The sequence below is a fragment of the Macaca mulatta genome, chromosome 7, assembly GCF_049350105.2.
Source record: "Macaca mulatta isolate MMU2019108-1 chromosome 7, T2T-MMU8v2.0, whole genome shotgun sequence".
In the NCBI taxonomy this organism is placed as follows: domain Eukaryota; kingdom Metazoa; phylum Chordata; class Mammalia; order Primates; family Cercopithecidae; genus Macaca; species Macaca mulatta.
This window is the reverse complement of record NC_133412.1, coordinates 107,663,018-107,684,444: the sequence shown is the minus strand read 5'-3', so window position 1 is coordinate 107,684,444 and position 21,427 is coordinate 107,663,018. Positions and strand designations below refer to the sequence as shown.

Genomic DNA, 21,427 nt, shown 5'->3' with positions numbered 1-21,427 from the left:
GAAGTGGAGGTTGCAGTGAGCAGAGATTGCGCCATTGCACTGCAGCCTGGGCAACAAGAGTGAAACTCTGTCTCAAAAAATAATAATAAATAATAAAAACAAAGAAAAAGAAAAAAAGCAAGACCTGGCTGGGCACAGTGGCTCACACCTGTGATCCGAGCACTTTGGGAGGCCGAGGCGGGTGGATCACCTGGGGTCAGGAGTTCAAGACCAGCCTGACCAACATGGTGAAACCCCAACTCTGTCTTAAAAAAAAAATGAATTTGGTATATTTCTTCGGGTAAAATGTCTTGGAAAACAAAAGTAAAATGGTCAAATAGCAGTTGTATTGCTAAAGGATTTCTTTCTTTTTTTTTTTTTTTTTTTTTTTTTTTTGAGACAGAGTCTCGCTCTGCCGCCCAGGCTGGAGTGCAGTGGCGTGATCTTGGCTCACTGCAAGCTCCGCCTCCCGGGTTCACGCCATTCTCCTGCCTCAGCCTCCCGAGTAGCTGGGACTACAGGCGCCCGCCACCTCGCCCGGCTAGTTTTTTTGTATTTTTTAGTAGAGACGGGGTTTCACTGTGTCAGCCAGGATGGTCTCGATCTCCTGACCTCGTGATCCGCCCGTCTCGGCCTCCCAAAGTGCTGGGATTACAGGCTTGAGCCACCGCGCCCGGCCTCTTTTTTTTTTTTTTTGAGATGGAGTCTCACTCTGTCACCCAATTATAACCTCTGCTTTCTGGGTTCAAGCAGTTTTCCTGCCTCAGCCTCCTGAGTAGCTGGGATTACAGGCGTGTGCCACCACGCCCAGCTAGTTTTTGTATTTTTAGTAGAGGCGGCATTTCCCTATGTTGGCCAGGCTGGTCTCGAACTCCTGACCTCAGGTGATCTGCGTGCCTTGGCCTCCCAAAGTGCTGGAATTATGGGCATGAGCCACATACTGCAAAAGGATTTCTTTTTTCTTTTGAGGTGGACTCTAGCTCTGTCACCCAAGCTGGAGCGCAGTGGCGTGACTGCAGCTCACTGCAACCTCCGCCTCCTGGGTTCAAGTGATTCTCCTGCCTCAGCCTCCCAAGTAGTTGGGACTACAGGCGCCCACTACCACGCCCGGCTAATTTTTGTATTTTTAGTAGAGATGGAGTTTCACCATATTGGCCAGGCTGGTCTTGAATTCCTGACCCCATGATCCCCTCACCTGGCCTCCCAAAGTGCTGGGATTACAGGCATGAGCTACCACACCCAGCTGCAAAAGGATTTCTAATTTGGTCTATGCAAGTCCTCCATTGAGAGTCAGAGCACCATAAAACAAAAACCTGTTTTTTTATAAGGCAACTCATGTTTCCCTTTAAAAGCCGTGGGCGGCAGGGCACAGTGGCTCACGCCTGTAATCCCAGCACTTTGGGAGGCTGAGGCGGATGGATCACGAGGTCAGCGGTTTGAGACCAGCCTGGCCAACATGGTGAAACCCCATCTCTACTAAAAACACAAAAATTAGCCAGGCATGGTGGCAGGTGCCTGTAATCACAGCTACTCCAGAGGCTGAGGCAGGAGAATCGTTTGAAGCCAGGAGGGGGAGCCGAGACCACGCCATTCCATTCCAGCCTGGGCAACACAGTGAGACTCTGTCTCAAAAAAAATTAATTAAAAAAAAAAAAAACTGCAAGACTAAAACACTAACCAAAAATTATTATTATTAATAATTAATTTTTTTTTTTTTTTAGACAGAGTCTCGCCCTGTTGCCCAGGCTGGAGTGCAGTGGCGTGATATTGGGTTATGGCAACCTCTGCCTCCTAGGTCCAAGCCATTCTCCTGCCTCTGCCTCCTGAGTAACTGGGACTACAGGCACTTGCCACCATACCTGGATAATTTTTGTATTTTTAGTAGATACGGGGTTTCACCATGTTGGCCAAGATGGTCTCGAACTCCTTACCTCAAGTGATCTACCAGCCTCAGCCTCCCAACATGCTGGGATTACAGGCATGAACCATCCCGCCTGGCCTCAAAAAATTTTTTTGACTGGGCACTGTGACTTATGCCTGTGAGCCCAACACTTTGGGAGGCCAGTGTGGGAAAATCACATGAGGCCAAGAGTTCAAGACCAGCCTAGGCAACAAAATGACATTCTCTGTCTACAAAAAGTTTTAAAAATTAGCTAGGCCGTGGTGGTATGTTCCTATAGTCCCAGGGGAGGTTGACACAGGAGGATTGCTTGAGCCCAGGAGTTCAAAACTGCAGTGAGCCGTGATTGTCACTGTATACTCTTGCCTGAACAACAGAGTAAGATAAGACCTTGTCTTTAAAAAAAAGTTAACACAAGGCCGGGCACGGTGACTCACACCTGTAATCCCAGCACTTTGGGAGGCTGAGGTGGGCGGATCACGAGGTCAGGAGATCGAGACTATCCTGGCTAACACAGTGAAACCCCATCTCTACTAAAAAATACAAAAAATGAGCCGGGTGTGGTGGTGGGCGCCTGTAGTCCCAACTACTTGGGAGGCTGAGGCAGGAAAATGGCATGAACCCGGGAGGCAGAGCTTGCAGTGAGCGGAGATCGCGCCACGGCACTTCAACCTGGGCAACAGAGCGAGACTCCATCTCAAAAAAGAAAAAGTTAACACGAATAACTGAAAAGCACTGAAAACTTAGTGGATCAGATAACCCAAATTCAGTGTTAATTTGTGAATTGAGATATTGTACACAAAATTCCCACCTGATCACTGATGCTGATCATTTTTATTAAATTATAACCTTTTAACTTTGAATTCTTAGGTACTTATAAATACACTGTTCATATCAAATTATATCTTACAAACTATTTACATTGGATGGGCAGTGCTAAAATATTCACTTTTGAAGACTTTAAATTATCAAATGTGGTTGTTTTTTGTTTTAATTTTTTGCAGAGACAAGTGTCTCACTATGTTGCAAACTCCTGGGCTCAAGTTATCCTCCCGCCTCAGCCTCCCAAGGTGTCAGGATTATAGGTGTGAGCCCCTGTTCACAGCCAAATGTGGTCGTTAATAGATAACAATTTCTTAGTAACTTTAAGAAATGATTAAAATGTAGTTGTCAGAATTAAAACTACAACAAGGTATCACTATACACCTTAATTAGAATGGATAAAAGGAGAAAAATTCTGGCAAAGATACATAGCAACTTAAACCATCATATACTGTTAATAGGAAAGTGGTGCACCTCCTTGGGAAATTTCCATAGTTTCTTAAAAGGCAAAATATACTATGCAGTGATCCAGTCAGTTCCCTTCTAGGTATTCACCCAAGAGAAATGAAAGCAGGGCTGGGCATGGTGGCTCACCCCTGTTATCCCAACACTTTGGGAGGCCAAGGCGGGAGGATTGCTGGAGGCCAGGAATTCAAGACCAGCCTGGCAACATAGCATGATCCTATCTCTATTGAAAAGAAGGAAAGGGCCGGGTGCGGTGGCTCACGCCTGTATTCCCAGCACTTTGGGAGGCCGAGACGGGCGGATCACAAGGTCAGGAGATCGAGACCATCCTGGCTAACCCAGTGAAACCCCATCTCTACTAAAAAAAATACAAAAAACTAGCCGGGCGAGGTGGCGGGCGCCTGTAGTCGCAGCTACCCGGGAGGCGGAGTTTGCAGTGAGCTGAGATCCACTGCACGCCAGCCTGGGAGACACAGTGAGACTCCATCTCAAAAAAAAAAAAAAAAAAAAGAAATGTGTTATGGATGCATGATATGTGTCCACCGTTATGTGTCCACCGTCATAATATGATACGTAGTATTTTTGTTGTCCTAAAAATCCTCTATGCTCTCTGCATTCATCCTCCTTTCCCTCAGTCCCTGGCAGCCACTGATCTTTTCACTGTCTCCATAGTTTTACTTTTTCTAGAATGTTATATAGTTGGAATCATATAGTGTATAGTGTTTTCAGATTGGCTTCTTGCATTTAGTTTATGCATTTAAGTTTCTTCTATGTCTTTTTGTTTTTTGTTTTGTTTGTTTTGTTTTGTTTTGTTTTGTTTTTTTGAGACAGTCGCCCAGGCTGGAGTGCCATGGTGGGATCTTGGCTCACTGCAAGCTCCACCTCCTAGGTTCACGCCATTCTCCTGCCTCAGCCTCCCGAGTAGCTGGGACTACAGGCGCCCGCCACAATGCCCGGCTAATTTTTTTGTATTTTTAGTAGAGACGGTGTTTCACCATGTTAGCCAAGATGGTCTCAGTCTCCTGACCTCGTGATCCGCCCGCCTCGGCCTCCCAAAGTGCTGGGATTACAGGCGTGAGCCACCATGCCCAGCCTCTTCTATGTCTTGTCATGGCTTGATAGCTCATTTCTTCTTAGTGCTAAATAATATTCCATTGTCTGGATGTAACACAATTTATATTCTCAGAATATATGAAGAACTCTTAATAAAAAGAGAAGGCCGAGGCCGGGTGCAGTGGCTCACGTCTGTAATCCCAGCACTTTGGGAGGCCGAGGCGGGTGGATCATGAGGTCAGGAGATCGAGACTATTCTGGCTAACACAGTGAAACTCCGTCTCTACTAAAATACAAAAAAAAATAGCTGGGCATTGTGGTGGGTGCCTGTAGTCCCAGCTACACGGGAGGCCGAGGCAGGAGAATGGCCTGAACCCGGGAGGCGGAACTTGCAGTGAGCCAAGATCATGCCACTGCACTCCAGCCTGGTGACAGAGCAAGACTCCATCTCAAAAAAAAAAAAAAAAAAAGGAGAAGGCCAGGTGCGGTGGCTCATGCCCATAATCCCAGCACTTTTGAAGGCTGAGGCGGGTGGATCGCGGAGTTGAGAGTTCAAGACCAGCCTGGCCAACATGGTGAAACCCCATCTCTACTAAAAATACAAAAAAATTAGCCAGACATGGTGGCAGGCGCCTGTAATCCCAGCTACTAGGGAGGCTGAGGCAGAGAATTGCTTGAACCGGGAAGCGGAGGTTGCAGTGAGCCGAGATCGTGTCACTGCAGTCTAGCCTGGGTGACAGAGCAAGACTTTGTCAAAAATAAATAAATAAAAAGAGAAATAACCCAATTTAAAAATGGGCAAAGGACTTAAAGTTTTCTCCGAAGAAGATACACAAATGGCCATTAAACCATCAAAAGATGCTCACAAGCTGTCAGGGAAATGCAAATCGTTAGTATGAGATAGGCCTGGCATGGTGGCTCACACTTGTAATCCCAACACTTTGGGAGACCAAGGCAGGTGGATCACTTGAAGTCAGGAGTTTGAGACCAGCCTGGCCAACATGGTGAAACCCCATCTCTACTAAAAATGTAAAAATTAGCCAGGTGGCCGGGCGCGGTGGCTCAAGCCTGTAATCCCAGCACTTTGGGAGGCCGAGGCGGGTGGATCACGAGGTCAGGAGATCGAGACTATCCTGGCTAACATGGTGAAACCCCATCTCTACTAAAAATACAAAAAACTAGCCAGGCGTGGTGGCGGGCGCCTGTAGTCTCAGCTACTTGGGAGGCTGAGGTGGGAGAATGGCGTGAACCCGGGAGGCGGAGCTTGCAGTGAGCCGAGATCACGCCACTGCACTCCAGCCTGGGAGACACAGCGAGACTCCGTCTCAAAAAAAAAAAAAAAAAAAATTAGCCAGGCATGGTGACAGGCACCTGTAATCCCGGCTACTCAGGAGGCTGAGGTGGAGAATTGCTTGAACTTGGGAAGCAGAGGTTGCTGTGAGCCAAGATCGTGCCACTGCACTCCAGCCTGGATGACAGAGCACGACTCCGTGTCAGGAAAAAAAAAATACGAGATATCACTTTATACCCACAAAGTGGCCTTCATTTAAAAAAGAAAAAAAAAACAAAACAGATAAGGCCAGGCACGGTGGCTTACACCTGTAATCCCAGCACTTTGGGAGGCAGAGGCAGGCAGATTACCTGAGGTCGGGAGTTTGAGACCAGCCTGACCACAGAGAAACCCCATCTCTACTAAAGATACAAAATTAGCCAGGCATAGTGGCGTGTGCCTGTAATCTCAGGTACTCTGGAGGCTGAGGCAGGAGAATCGCTTGAACCCAGGAGGCAGAGGTTGCGGTGAGCTGAGATTGCGCCATTGCACTCCGGCCTGGGCAACAACAGCGAAACTCCTTCTCCAAAACCAAAAAACAGGTAATAAATGTTGGCAAGGATGTGACTGAGGAAATTGGAACTGTCATATGGTGTTAGTAGGAATGTAAAATGTGCAGCCACTATGGAAAACCATATGGCAGTTTCTCAAAGGTTTGATGTAGAGTTACCATATGACTCAGCAATTTCATTCCTTAATAGTGAGAAATGAAGCCATGTCCATATAAACACTTGTATGTAAATGTTCACAGCAGCATTATTAATTATGTCCAAATAGTGGTAATAAACCAAATGCCTATCAACTGATGAATGAATTAATGTGATATAGCCATACGTGAAGTACTATTCAGCAGTAGAAAGGAGTGAAACAGCCGGGCGCGGTGGCTCAAGCCTGTAATCCCAGCACTTTGGGAGGCCGAGATGGGCGGATCATGAGGTCAGGAGATCAAGACCATCCTGGCTGACACGGTGAAACCCCGTCTCTACTAAAAAATACAAAAAAATTAGCCGGGCAAGGTGGCGGGCGCCTGTAGTCCCAGCTACTCGGGAGGCTGAGGCAGGAGAATGGCGTGAACCCGGGAGGCGGAGCTTGCAGTGAGCCAAGATCACACCACTGCACTCCAGCCTGGGCGGCAGAGCGAGACTGTCTCAAAAAAAAAAAAAAAGAAAGGAGTGAAACACTGATTTGTGCTACAACATAGATGAACTTGAAACATGCTAAGTGGTAGAAGCCAGGCACAAAAAACTCACATGATTCCATTTTTATGAAATGTCCAGAATAGGTGAATTCCCCATTTCTACTGAAAATTCAAAAATTAGCCAGGCGTTGTGGCACATGCCTGTATTCCCAGCTACTCAGAAGGCTGTGGCAGGAGAATCGCTTGAACCCGGGAGGCGGAGGTTGTAGTGAGCCAAGTTCACACCACCACACTCCAGCCTAGGCAACAGAGTGAGATTCCATCTCAAAAAAAAAAAAAAGACATGTCCAGAATAGGCAAATCTGTAGAGGCAACAAATAAGCGGTTGTCTAGGGATATGGGCACACATGGGAAAATGGCACATGGCTGTTGATGGGCATGGGGTTTCTTTTTGGGTGATGAAAGTGTTCTAAAATCGATTATGGTGATCCTCAATTCTGTGAGCTTGCTAAAAACCATCGAATTTCATATTTTAAATTGTGAGTTATGTGGTACATGGACTATGTAATTCAAGCTGTTACTTAAAAAACGGGCTGAGTGCAATGACTCACGCCTGTAATACACTTTAGCAGGCTGAAATAGGAGGATCGCTTTGAGGCCGGGAGTTTGAGACCTGCCTGGACAACATAGTGAGGCCGTATCTCTACAAAAATATTTAAAAATTAGAATAACTTTGGGAGGCGGAGGCAGGTGGATCACAAGGTCAAGAGATGGAGACCATCCTGGCCAACATGGTGAAATCCCGTCTTTACTAAAAATACAAAAATTAGCCAGGCGTGGTGGTGCTCGCCTGTAGTCCCAGCTACTCGGGAAACTGAGGCAGGAGAATTGCTTGAATCCGCGAGGTGGAGGTTGCAGTGAGCTGAGGTTGCAGTGAGCTGAGATTGCGCCACTGCACTCCAGCCTGGTGACAGAGCAAGACTCCGTCAAAAAAAAAAAAAAAAAAATTTAGAATAACTTCAGAGGTTGCAGTGAGCCAAGATCATGCCATTGCACTCCAGCCTGGGCCACAAGAGCAAAACTCCGCCTCAAAAAAAAAACTGGAGGCCGGGCGCGGTGGCTCAAGCCTGTAATCCTAGCACTTTGGGAGGCCGAGACGGGCAGATCACGAGGTCAGGAGATCGAGACCATCCTGGCTAACACAGTGAAACCCCGTCTGTACTAAAAATACAAAAAAAAAACTAGCCGGGCGTGGTGGCGGCGCCTGTAGTCCCAGCTACTCGGGAGGCTGAGGCAGGAGAATGGCGGGAACCCGGGAGGCGGAGCTTGCAGTGAGCGGAGATCGTGCCACTGCACTCCAGCCTGGGCGACAGAGTGAGACCCCGCCTCAAAAAAAAAAAAAAACAAAAACTGGAGTAACTAGCATGTAGTATATTCACTGTGTGTTAGCTCTGATGGTTGTGGTGGTGGTGACAGTGGTGGCTGGGTGTGACTACTGGAAACATGCAATATATATACTATTGTGAAGCATTCTGTTTTATAGGATCTCCTGTATCGAAGGTCTAGGTCACTAGTGGATTATGAAAATGCTAATAAAGCACTGGATAAAGCAAGAGCAAAAAATAAAGATGTTCTACAGGCCGAAACTTCCCAACAATTATGTTGTCAGAAATTTGAAAAAATCTCTGAGTCTGCAAAACAAGGTACTGTTATGTTAACTTTCAATCACAAGGTATGCTTTATGACTATTATGTAAATTAAATAATCCTAATTTCTTGTTCACAGAACTTATAGATTTTAAGACAAGAAGAGTTGCTGCATTCAGAAAAAATTTAGTGGAACTGGCAGAGTTAGAACTGAAGCATGCAAAGGTAGAGTTGTAATAAAGATGTAATAATTTAAGTTACTTGTAATTTAGAAATTAATCAGTTATGACATTGATAATTCTTTAATCTTAATTCTCATAGGGATACTGTGACAACTATTCCTGAATTGGAATTACATTTTCCAAGATTATTTCACTGCTTCAAAACAGTTGGTCTGGGTTTTTTGTTTTGTTTTGTTTTTTTGAGACAAGAGTCTCACGCTCTTGCCCAGGCTGGAGTGCAGTGGCACGATCTCAGCTCACTGCAACCTCTGCTTCCCGGGTTCAAGCGATTCTCCTGCCTCAGCCTCCCGAGTAGCTGGGATTACAGGTATGTGCCACCACACCCGGCTAATTTTTGTATTTTTAGTAGAGACATGGTTTCACCATGTTGGCCAGGCTGATCTCGAAATCCCGACCTCAAATGATCCTCCTGCTTCAGCCTCCCAAAGTGCTGGGATTACAGACATGAGCCACTGTACCCAGCTAGTCTGGGGGTTTTTTGTTTTGTTTTGTTTTGTTTTGAGACAGAGTCTTGCCCTGTTACCTAGACTGGAGTGCAGTGTCATGATCTCGGCTCACTGCAACCTCTGCTTCCCAGGTTGAAGCAACTCTCCTGCCTCAGCCTCCCGAGTAGCTGGCCACCATACCTGGCTAATTTTTGTATTTTTAGTAGAGACAGGGTTTTCACCATGTTAGCCAGACTGGTCTCGAACTCCTGACATCAGGTGATACCTGCCTCGGCCTCCCATAGTGCTGAGATTACAGGCATCAGCCACCACACCCTGCCTGGTTTTTTAAAATTGTATTTATTTAATTATGTTTTAGAGCTGGAATGTTGCTGTGTTGTCCAAGATAGCATCAAACTCCTGGGCTCAGTTAATCCTCCTGCCTCAGCCTCCCGAGTAGCTGGGATTACAGGTGTATGCCACCATGCCTGGCCCTCTGGTCTTTTTTACATTAGTTGTTTACTTTGAATTAAGCCTCTTCTTGTAGTTAATATAAAGTTTGGCCCAAACCTTAGAGTAATTTTAAGAATAGAGAATCTTAGAATTGAGAGGGATTTTAAAGATTATTTAATCAAGGTAAGAATAATATCTATATCATCTCCAATGGTCAGCTCTGAAAGAATCTAATACCTAATATGGAAACCAGTATCATTTTTTGACTAGTTTTTTTTTTTTTTAAGTCTTAATAAAAACATTTAAAAATTAGGCCGGGTGCAGTGGCTCACACCTGTAATCCCAACACTTTGGGAGGCCAAGATGGGTGGATCATCTGAGGTCAGGTGTTCAAGACCAGCCTGGCCAACATGGTGAAACCTCGTCTCTACTAAAAATATAAAAATTAGGCCGGGCGCGGTGGCTCACGCCTGTAATCCCAGCACTTTGGGAGGCCGAGGCGGGCGGATCACGAGGTCAGGAGATCGAGACCAGCCTGGCTAACACGGTGAAACCCTGTCTCTACTTTAAAATACAAAAAACTAGCCGGGCGAGGTGTCGGCGCCTGTAGTCCCAGCTACTAGGGAGGCTGAGGCAGGAGAATGGCGTCAACCCGGGAGGCGGAGCTTGCAGTGAGCTGAGATCTGGCCACTGCGCTCCAGCCTGGGCGACAGAGCGAGACTCCGTCTCAAAAAAAAAAAAAAAAAAAAAAAAAATATATATATATATATAAAAATTAGCTGGGCGTGGTGGCAGGCGCCTGTAATCCCAGCTACTCGGGAGCTGAGGCAGAATTGCTTAAACCCAGGAGGTGGAGGCTGCAGTGAGCCAAGATTGCGCCACTGCACTTCAGCCTGGACGCCAAAAAAAAATTTATTTAACATTTGCTATTTTTGTTTTCTGATTTCTTAGTCTAATAACCCTGTCAAAATGTTTTGATAAGTTTGGCATTGTTACTCTTACGGAGCCTGAGCTGGTTTCTAATATTCATTTTTATTTTTATTTTTTTTTAAAGAGAGGCCGGGCACAGTGGCTCACGCCTGTAATCCCAGCACTTTAGGTCAGGAGTTCGAGACCACTAGCTAAGATGGTGAAACCCTGTCTCTACTAAAAATACAAAAATCAGCTGGGCATGGTGGTGCACGCCTGTAATCCCAGCTTCTCCGGAGGCTGAGGCGAGATGATCGCTTGAACCTGAGAGGCAGAGGTTGCCGTGAGCCGAGATCATGCCACTGCACTCCAGCCTGGGCAACAGAATGAGATTCTGTGTCCAAAAATAAAAATAAAAAGTTATGAACTACCAGAAGTTTTGCTATACATCAAGGGTTGGCAAACTACAGCCCATCTTCTTTTGTAAAGTCTGTGAGACAGGAATGGTGTTCCCATTTTTAAATGGTTGGGATTTTTTTGTTTTTTGTTTTTTGTTTTGAGACGGAGTCTCGCTCTGTCGCCCAGGCTGGAGTGCAGTGGCGCCATCTCGGCTCATTGGAAGCTCCGCCTCCCGGGTTCACACCATTCTCCTGCCTCAGCCTCCCGAGTAGCTGGGACTACAGGCGCCCGCCACCACGCCCGGCTAATTTTTTGTATTTTTAGTAGAGACGGGGTTTCACTGTGTTAGTCAGGACGGTCTCTATCTCCTGATCTTGTGATCCGCCCGCCTCGGCCTCCCAAAGTGCTGGGATTATAGGCTTGAGCCACCGCGCCCGGCCTGGTTTTTGTTTTTAAGGTAGAATAATATGTCGGCCGGGCGACGTGGCTCATGCCTGTAATCCCAACACTTTGGGAGGCCGAGGCGGGCGGATCACAAGATCAGGACATCGAGGCCGTCCTGACTAACACAGTGAAACCCCATCTCTACTAAAAAACCAAAACATTAGCCGGGCGTGGTGGCGGGCGCCTGTAGTCCCAGCTACTCGGGAGGCTGAGGCAGGAGAATGGTGTGAACCCGGGAGGCGGAGCTTGCAGTGAGCCGAGATGGCGCCACTGCACTCCAGCCTGGGCGACAGAATGACTCCGTCTCAAAAAAAAAATAAAAATAATAATAATAATATGTCATGACATGTATTAATTATGAAATTCAGATTTAAGTATCTACAAATAAAATTTTATCGGAAGGCAGCCAAGCTCATTCATTTATGCTTTGTGGCTGCTTTTACGTAGTAGCATACTGGAATTATTGAAACAGCCTAAAATACTTATTATTTAGCCTTTTACACAAAAAGTTTGCTGAGTCCTGCTATAGACTGATGTCCGTGTCCAGTTTCCAGATTCTGCACTTTTTTTTTTTATTATTTGATATGGAATTTCGCTCCTGTTGCCCCAGACTGGAGTGCAGTGGCGTGATGTCGGCTCACTGCAACCTCTGCCTCCTGGGTTCAAGCGATTCTCTTCCCTCAGCCTCCCAAGTAGCTGGGACACAGGTGCACACCACCATGCCCGGCTAATTTTCGTATTTTTAGTAGAGATAGGGTTTCACCAGGTTGGCCAGGCTGGTCTCAAACTGCTGAACTCAGGTGATCCGCCTACCTCGGCCTCCCAAAGTGTTGGAATTGCAGTCATGAACCACCGCGCCTGGCCAGATTCTATACTTTTTTTTTTTTTTTTTTTTTTTTTGAGACGGAGTCTTGCTCTGTCCCCCAGGCTGGAGTGCAGTGGCCGGATCTCAGCTCACTGCAAGCTCCTCCTCTCGGGTTCATGCCATTCTCCTGCCTCAGCCTCCCGAGTAGCTGGGACTACAGGCACCCGCCACTTCGCCCGGCTAGTTTTTTGTATTTTTTAGTAGAGACGGGGTTTCACCCTGTTAGCCAGGATGGTCTCGATCTCCTGACCTCATGATCCGCCTGTCTCGGCCTCTCAAAGTGCTGGGATTACAGGCTTGAGCCACCGCGCCGGGCCGATTCTATACTTTTTCAAGTTCTTTCTGACCTGAGTTCTCTGTATTTAGATTTCTGATAACTGTTCTATTAACAGTACTACTCAATCAGAGGTGATTTTGCCCCCCAGAGGACATTTTGCAATAGCTGAAGACATTTGTGGTTATCACAACTGGGTGTTCTATGGTTACTACCAGTACATGGTGGGCCAAGGATGCTGTTAAACATCCTACAGTGAAGGCTGGGTGCCGTGGCTCACCCCTGTAATCCCAGCACTTTGGGAGGCCAAGGCAGGCAGATCACCTGAGGTCAGGAGTTCAAGACCAACCTGGCCAACATAGCGTAACCCTGTCTCTACTAAAAAATACAAAAAATTAGCCAGTGTAGTGGCACACACTTGTAATCTCAGCTACTCAAGAGGCTGAGGCAGGACGATCGATTGAACCCAGGAGGCAGAGGTTGCAGTGAGCCAAGATCATGCCATTGTACTCTAGTCTGGGTGACAGAGCAAGACTCCATATCAAAACAAAGAAAGGCTGACGTGGTGGCTCATGCCTGTAATCTCAGCACTTTGGGAGGCTGAGGCAGGTGGATTACCTGAGTTCAGGAGTTCAAAACCAGCCTGGCCAACATGGCAAAACTCCGTCTCTACTAAAAATACAAAAATTAGCGGAGCATAGTGGCAGATGCCTGTAATCCCAGCTACTGGGGAGGCTGAGGCAGAATTACTTGAACCCGGGAGGCAGAGGTTGCAGTGAGCTGAGATGGTGCCATTGTACTTCAGCCTGGGCAACAGAGTAATACTCCATCTCAGGAAAAAAAAAGAAAAAAAGAAATTTACTGAAGAATCTGGTATGTAGAAAGTATAACTGTATGTGAAACAAATTATGTAATTTTATGTGTTTAACCCTTTATGTGTATATAATGAATGGCTGTTTTTAAAAAGTCATATGACTTCTAACACTATATTTTATGTGGTTTCTAACAGTGTATTTTCAGTAGGAGTCTTCTAGATTGTTTGGACTAAAATTTATAATTTATTTTTTATCCCTTTTTTAGGGTAACCTACAGTTGCTGCAGAACTGCCTGGCAGTGTTAAATGGAGACACATAAGCCACACTCCGCCTTCCTGTTAAAAAGGGCTGCCTTCCTTCAAATGTTATTTTTGTTTTCTTAATGATGTTAAGCATTTATGCTCACTGGAAACCAACAGAAAACAGCTGAAAAAGTGCATCTACTCCTCTTTTTCTGAGAAACATAGAGCAGCACACACCTAGGCGATGCCAGTCTGTGTGCTGTGATGCTGCACTGTGTTCTCCACGACAGTGGTCCATCATCGTGCACTTGTCATACTCAGAAGTCCAAAGTTCATTCTTCTTTAAAGTAGCCTCTATAACTCTGTTTATTTTATAAATACTATTCCTTATGGCTGCCAATCTTATTTACCTTTAAATAATTTCTGAAGTTTAACCTTTTCAGAATGCATTGTTCAAACAAGATGAAGATTGCCTTTTTTGAATTTTTTTTAATTTTGTTTTTAAAAGCATTATATACCACCTTAGTTCATTCATGTATCCTGGTAAAGCATCTTAATCAGACTTATTTTTAATTACTGAATATTTCTTAGAAGTTTTGGGACAGATTTTATGTAATCTTTATAAGTATGATTTCTGAAGAAAAGCAAATGCATTAGTATGTTTGCCTTAAACTTGTAGACTAAACCAATTATTGTAAAATAAACAGCGATAACAGTGATAGTTTTTAACTCTCTGGTAATTGTATCACTCTGGAAAATGTGGAGTAGCTGTAATAAATCTACTCCTATATAATGCTTTACAGTGCAGGTCTTAGTTTTTCTTTTTTCTCGTTTCTTTTGAAATGGCATCTCGAACAAAGTCCACCAATCCCTTTACAAAAGAATGAACTGCTCCTCTGTGTGTACTTCATAGAAGGTGGAATCGGACAGAGGCAGGTTAGCGACAGTTATTCCTGAAATACAGGAGCAAAGTACAGTCTGTTGTGGTTTCCAGGATTCCACGCCTAGCTCAGCCAATTAAGCATGAGACATATACCAGTGAGCCACTTAGTAGTTATGCGAGTGGATAGATTGGTATGTAGAGGGAAAGAGGTCTGCTGTAAAGAACAACACTTGTTTGTCTGTGGGGAAAGAAAAGTAGAATACTTGAGATGAAAGTTGGCATACAAATAGGATACTGTCGCCAGTAGTTATATTACAAACACTGTCGGCCTTTCTAATGTGAATGAACATTACTGTCATTCCTAGTTTAAAGTTAGGTTGCGTGGTTGGATTTTTCCACTATCGTTTTCTAATTTTTCTACCATTTGGAGACCCATAGGGATTTGGGCCTGTCACCCCTTGGATGGGTTCCTAGTTTGTTTACATTTTCCTGAACCCTCCTGAGCGCCCATTCTTGGTCTAGTCCCCGGTCGTGATGATTCCACACTTCCTCAGCAGCATGTTCTCTTGTCTCATTCATGAGCTGATCAGTGTTTCGTCTCTTTAACTGACGTGTTCCCCAGTGCTGTTTGAACTGCTGATTTTCCGTTGCTGGCTGAGTGCGTTTTGTCCTTCACATAACCTTCACTGGTAAAAATAAGCCCATGTGATGTCCACCAGTGGATGAAGGCAGGACCAAGAGCCCTAGCTTCTGGATCCAGGTCTAGCCCCTTCATCTGCTGCTCTGTGGCCCAGGGCAGGTTTGCTTGACCTCTGCCTCAGTTTTCTACTCTAAAGGACATATTGACCTACCTCACAGGGGTGTTGTGAGGATTAATAAACGTTGGTACTGTGCTTTGGAAATGTGAAAACGCTGTGTAAATGTTAAGAAATACTAAGTATAGGGCCAAAAGCTATACAGTGTTTCACTTACCCATTTGCTATTCTGTACCAAGGTGATCTTTTCTGGGGAAGGAAGTAGAGTGGAAGGTGCATCCCTCGGCCCCTGGTTTACATTGTTAGAGTGCTTATTGTGGGAATGCACTCTAAAACGTGGGCGTAGAATGAAAGCAGCAGTCCAGTGGTCCTGCCTTTTCTGCAGTTTCACTTTTCTTCAAGTTACAGCAGTTACCTGAAATCTGAAAACATTAAATGAAAAACTGCAGAAACGATTTATGTTTTAAATTTTATGTTGTTCTGAGCAGCGTGATGAAATCTGTTGCCGTCCTACCTGGAACATTGAGTCACGCCTCTGTCCAGTGTGTCCATGCTGTATACACCGTCCACCCATCAACCACTAAATAGCTGTCTTGGCTGTCAACATAACAGATCACAAGAAGATTGAGGTTGGGTGCGGTGGCTTACCCCTGTAATCCCAGCACTTTGGGGGTCCAAAGTGGGAAGATTGCTTGAGCCCAGGAGTTCAAGACCAGCCTGGGCAACTAAGCGAGATCCTATCGCTAAAAAAATTTTAAAACAACTTTTTGGCTGCCAGCAGTGGCTCACGCCTATAATCCCAGCACTTTGGGAGGCCAAGGGGGGCGGATCACGAGGTCGTGAGATCAAGACCATCCTGGGTAACAGGGTGAAACCCGGTCTCTACTAAAAATAACAAAAAATTAGCCGGGCTTGGTGGCGGGCGCCTGTAGTCCCAGTTACTCGGGAGGCTGAGGCGGGAGAATCACTTGAACCCGGGAGGCGGAGGTTGCAGTGAGCTGAGATCGTGCTACCGCACTCCAGCCTGGTGACAGAGCGAGACTCCGTCTCAAAAGTGTGTGTGTGTGTGTGTGTGTGTATTACATTAGAAGAAAAGCAAACAAGTCTAGAGAGTTGGTTGTGGTCCTAGGACTTGTAACAGGACACGTAAACTGGAGCTGAGGCTGCCATCGTGGGGTGACCTTTGGGGATTCTATGCGCTGATGCTGAGCAAGCAAAGAGAAGCAAGAGTTTGGAGCAAACAGAGAGAAGCAGGGAGGCTTTCCGTGACCCCCCTGTCTAACATGTTAAGCCCTCAACCGCAGCCTTTTCTCTCCACGCCCTCTTCTCTATCCCGTGGTCCACGTTTTTCCCCCTTCTGCTGCATATTACTTGTCTGCTCACTGTCCGTCTCCCCGTTCCATTTCTCTATTGCTTCCCGAAAAGACCACCCTCAAAACGTAAGGGCTTTGCAACAACAATGATCATGCATTTCTATCCCCAAATCCACAGTTTTGATGTTCTGCTCCCTGATGCCTAGGGTCTCGGTTGGGGACTGAAACTGTTTCCATGTATTTCTCTCCACAAAGCCTCGGGCTTCCTCACGACAGGGCAGCCTGCGTAGTCAGCCTTCTTCCATGACGGCGCAAACCTCCCAGACGATTCCCGGAGACCCAGATGCCTTTGGAGCTGTAAGGATGCCTCCCACCCAGGCTCGGGAGCCCCTGGACATGGCTTCTGCCAAATGCCGTTGTGCATAAGGCCAAACCAGATCCAAGGAGAGGGGAATTGGACTCTACTTCTCAATGGGAGAAGTAGTAAAGAAGAAAGTTCTCGGGTTACTGTCCAAAAAAATCGGCCGGGCGCGGTCGCTCTGGGAGGCCGAAGCGAGCGGATCACCTGAGGTCAGGAGTTCAAGACCAGCCTGGTCTGCTAAAATAAAAAAATTAGCCGGGCATGATGGCGGGTGCCTGTAATCCCAGCTACTCGGGAGGCTGAGACGGGAGAATCGCTTGAACCCGGGGAGATCGCGCCACTGCACTCCAGCCTGGGCGGCTGAGCGAGATTCCGTCTCAAAAAAAAAATCGAGGACGGCTCACCATCTGAGCATAAAATGAAGGTTGAACAGATTACCTAGAATATCTCAGATCGGGTGAATTGACTATAAAACATAACAGTGGCCGGGCATGGTGGTTCACGCCTGTAATCCCAACACTTCGAGAGGCTGAGAGTGGGCAAATCACCTGAGGTCGGGAGTTCGAGACCAGCCTACCAACATGGAGAAACCCCGTCTCTACTAAAAATACGAAATTAGCCGGGCGTGGTGGCGCATGCCTGTAATCCCAGCTACTCGGGAGGCTGAGGCAGGAGAATCGCTTGAACCCGGGAGGCGGAGGTTGCGGTGAGATGAAATCGCGCCATTGCACTCCAGCCTGGACAACAAGAGCGAAACTCCGTCTCAAACAACAACAACAACAACAAAACAACAACAACAACAACAACAACAACAATAATAATAATATAATAATAACAACAGTGTATTTACAGATTTTCCCAAGTGTTTAAACACGGTCTGTTGTCCAGCGTTATACACTTAACTCGACCAGTGCACGCACGGTTTGCATAGTGGACAACTTTGTACTTTGTCCTGATTTTTTTTCCTTCAAAGTAAGAGGCTTGATTCTCCTCCGACTCCACCCGGCCCCTCTCCTTTAGGTTCTCCTGTTAGTTGCAGCCATTTCTGACAGGCCTACCAGGGAAGATGCTCAAGGAAAACGATGTTCTGTCAAGCTGCTTGGGGAAATCTTAGTGCTTAATGTTTAACCGGGGGGAGGAGGGGAACCTCATAATAGTTGTGTCCTGTGGGGAAGACTTCTGTTGGGCTGGCGAGAAGAGAAGGGGCCGAAACTTGCTTTTTGCTGAGAGGAAGGTGAGCCCAAACCCGAGCCCCGCCCGGCCCAGACGCTAGGTCCCTCGGGGACTGGGCGGTGGGGCCGCAAGCTCTTTCTCTCTCTCCCCTCCCTCCTCTCTCTCTCTCTCCCTCTCTCCTCCTCTCTCCCCCTCTTCTCTTCTCTTTCTCTCTCTCTCTTTCCCCCTCTTCTTCTTCTCGCTCTCTCCCTCTCGCCCTCTTCTTCTCTCTCTCTCTCTCTCACTGTCTCTCTCTCTCTCTGTGTGTCTGTCTCTCTCTCTGTGTCTCGGTGTCTCTCTCTCTCGTCCTCTCAGGGCTCCCTTTCAGGTCCCAGACTCCCGGCCGCGCCCCCACTTGCGCCCACCCAGCCCCGAGACACCCAGGCCTGTCCCTCAGTAGGTCCCCGGGCAGGCAGCTGGAGAGACCGGAGCGCCGGGGACGTCCCCCAGCGGGGGCGTGGCGTATGCAGATGAGCACGGCGCGCGGAGGCTGCCGGTCACGTTCGGTCTGGAACCCCACGTCCCGTGCGGATTTCCAAGTGCTGCCGGTGTGACTTTCCCTAGCAGCGAGGGTGGAGTAAGGGGACTGGAGAGGGTGAGGCGTCTGGGGCCGCATGAGAGAAGTGACCGTGTGTTAGAGAGTGGTGGGCACGAGAGTGTGAGAGGAAGCGGGAAGAACATCTCATACTTACCTGGCAGGGGAGATACCATGATCACGAAGGTGGTTTTCCCAGGGCGAGGCTTATCCATTGCACTCCGGATGTGCTGACCCCTGCGATTTCCCCAAATGTGGGAAACTCGACTGCATAATTTGTGGTAGTGGGGGACTGCGTTCGCGCTTTCCCCTGGTATTCAAGAGGTTGAAAAAACAGGCGGGAGCAGGTGGTGTTTTTTTGTGTTTTGTTTTTTTGGCCAGAAGACTGCTGTAGTTTCTCTATCCCCGCCCGCGGAAGAGCCTTTGGCAACGGGTTAGCTGAAAACGTTGCCATCTCTTGCTTTTCCAGGTCAAAGCCGCGTTTTTCCTGCAAGTTTGGGGTGTGTACAGGAAAAAGCCAGAACAGCTTTCTCCGGCGTGGACTAGGCCCGTAAGGAAAATGTCCCAGGATCTGTTAACCGCTAGCGGAAACGACAGAGTATGTATGGGCAATTAATCCTGGTACAGGCAAGTATCTTTAGAAAGGACCCGTCAGGGTTGACTTCCCCGCGTCCCCACCTAGGGGGAGATCGACTCCGCGGGAGCTGCTGATCCCACCCAGGCAGGTGCTGGGCTTGTAGGCAGCAGGATCTTCTGGAAGGACTAGAACTGACTCATCCCACTCCCAAAGAGAAGCAGACGTGTCATGCGTGACAGTGAAGGCCGGACTACAATTGTGGCCCTCAAGAACCGTTTGGGTCCTCGCTAATGGCCTTGGGAGACCACGCAAGACTGGTCAGAAAAGCCATGTAGAAAGGCTTTTCATGGGCCGGGCGCGGTGACTCGCCTCTAAACCCAGCACTTTGAGAGGCCGAGACGAGCGGATCACTTGACGCCAGGAGTTGGAGACCAACCCGGGCAACATGGTGAAAATACAAAAAATTAGCTGGGCGTCGTGGCTCGTGCCTGTAATTCCAGCTGCTCGAGAGGCCGAGGCAGGAGAATTGCTTAAACCCGGGAGGCGGAGGTTGCACTGAGCCGAGATGGCGCCACTGCACTCCAGCCTGGGCGACAGAGCAAGACTCCGTCAAAAAAAAAAAAAAAAAAAAAAAAAAAAAAAAAAAAAAAAAGGAAGGAAAGAAGGAAGGGAGGGAGGAAGGGAGGGAGGGAAGGAGGGAGGCTTTTCATGAATACTTTTAGAGTCTCCTGACAGCCTCTGTACATGTTCCCAGGAGGAAACAAGACACTCTGATGTTCAGGGCCACCATCCTGACATGGACCTTTCCTTCAATTATAATGTTGCCATTTTGCTATCTTAAGACCCTTATGTCCAAGCCTTCTCAGACCTCAGCACCCCCGGGATATGTGTAATAGAAGGGTAAATACAGGCTAGGCGCCGTGGCTCACGCCTTGTAATCCCAGCACTTTGGGAGGCCCAGGTAGGCAGATCACCTGAGGTCAGGAGTTCGAGACCAGCTTGACCAACATGGCAAAATCCTGTCTCTACTAAAACTACAAAAATTAGCCGGGCGTGGTGGTGCGTGCCTGTAATCCCAGCTACTCGGGAAGCTGAGGCAGGAGAATCGCTTGAACCCAGGAGTCGGAGAGGTTGCAGTGAGCCGAGATCATGCCACTTGTACCACTCCAGCCAGCCTGGGTGACAGAGCGAGACTCTGTCTCAAAAAAAAAAAAAAAAAAAAAAAAAAGTAAATACAGAACTGGAAGAAGGAAAGAAAAATGTTGGCCGGGCACGGTGGCTCACGCCTGTAATCCCAGCACTTTGGGAGGCCGAGGCGAGAGGATCACTTCTTGAGCCCAGGAGTTGGAGACCAGCCTGGGCAACACAGCGAGAGACCTCGTCTCTAAATTAAACCAAACCAAACCAAACCAAAACAAAACAAAAGGCAGGAGGAGGCTGCAGTGAGCAGTGATGGTGCCACTGCACTCCCACCCGAGTGACAAGAGCCTGCCTCAAAAAAGAAAAAACATGTGCCCCTGGTGCCATAACGAAAAGAGACGTTTCCCCTTCCTTTGAGGCGTGAGTCTCTGCTTTTTGAGACAGGGTCTCTCTCTGTCACCCAGGCTGGGGTGCAGTGGCGTTATCCTGGCTTACTCTGCAGCCTCGAACTCCTGGGTTCAGGCAGTCCTCCGGCCTCAGCCTGCCTCCTAGCTGGAACCACAGGTGTGCGTTACCACACAAGGCTAACTGGCTAATTTTAATTTTGTTTTGTTTTGTTTTGTTTTGTTTTGTTTTGATAGAGACGGTGTCTTCCTATGTTGCCCAGGCTGGCCTCAAACTCCTGGGCCCAAGCGATCCTTCCGCCTCGGCCCCCCAAAATGCTGAAATTACGGGTGTCAGCCGCCACGCCTGGCCTACGTGAGTCATATTAACAGCTAAATAAGCCTCTTGCCAGTTTTACAACCTAGGAAGGTTTACCCTTGAGGGCCTTGAAGCCACCAACTCAAAAGGTAAATATCAAGGAAGATAGTGTCCCCCATCTCCTTTCTATCTCTGGGAATGTACTTGACTGGTTGATTGATATTTATGTACTGGTTTTTTTTTTTTGTTTTTTCTTTTTTGAGACAGAGTCTTGCTCTATCGCCCGGGCTGGAGTGCAGTGGCGCAATCTCGGCTCACTGCAACCTCCGCCTCCCGGGTTCAAGCGATGCTCCTGCCTCAGTCTCCCAAGTAGCTGGGATTACAGGCGCGTGCCACCACGTCCGGCTGATTTTGTATTTGTAGTACAGACGAGGTTTCACCATGTTCGCCAGGCTGGTCTCAAACTCTTGACCTCAGGTAATCCGCCCGCCTCGGCCTCCCAGAGTGCTGGGATTACAGGCGTGAGCCACTGCACCCGACCTCTATCT

The 21,427-nt window shown here is 47.4% G+C and overlaps 1 protein-coding gene, 1 long non-coding RNA gene and 1 other non-coding gene across 8 annotated transcripts in view; all 3 read left to right on the top strand.

Annotated features, from left to right (window-relative positions):
• Positions 1-15,194, top strand: part of SNX6 (sorting nexin 6) — a 73,136-nt gene extending 57,942 nt beyond the window's left edge. For all 6 annotated transcript variants that reach the window (XM_028851488.2, XM_077940886.1, XM_028851487.2 and 3 more), the window contains 3 exons: positions 8,231-8,390; positions 8,473-8,558; positions 13,425-15,194. In XM_028851488.2, coding sequence (XP_028707321.1) covers positions 8,231-8,390; positions 8,473-8,558; positions 13,425-13,478 — 300 coding nt within the window. In that variant the 3' untranslated portion in view covers positions 13,479-15,194. The remainder of the gene's footprint in view (positions 1-8,230; positions 8,391-8,472; positions 8,559-13,424) is intronic.
• LOC144330208 (uncharacterized) lies at positions 3,964-5,247 on the top strand. The gene is made up of 2 exons (XR_013396168.1): positions 3,964-4,087; positions 4,559-5,247. It is a non-coding gene; the product is annotated as an uncharacterized LOC144330208 (long non-coding RNA).
• A 3,415-nt stretch (positions 15,195-18,609) lies between the features above and the next one.
• Positions 18,610-18,773, top strand: LOC114679864 (U1 spliceosomal RNA). The gene has a single exon (XR_003731956.1). It is a non-coding gene; the product is annotated as a U1 spliceosomal RNA (small nuclear RNA).
• Positions 18,774-21,427: the final 2,654 nt, after the last annotated feature.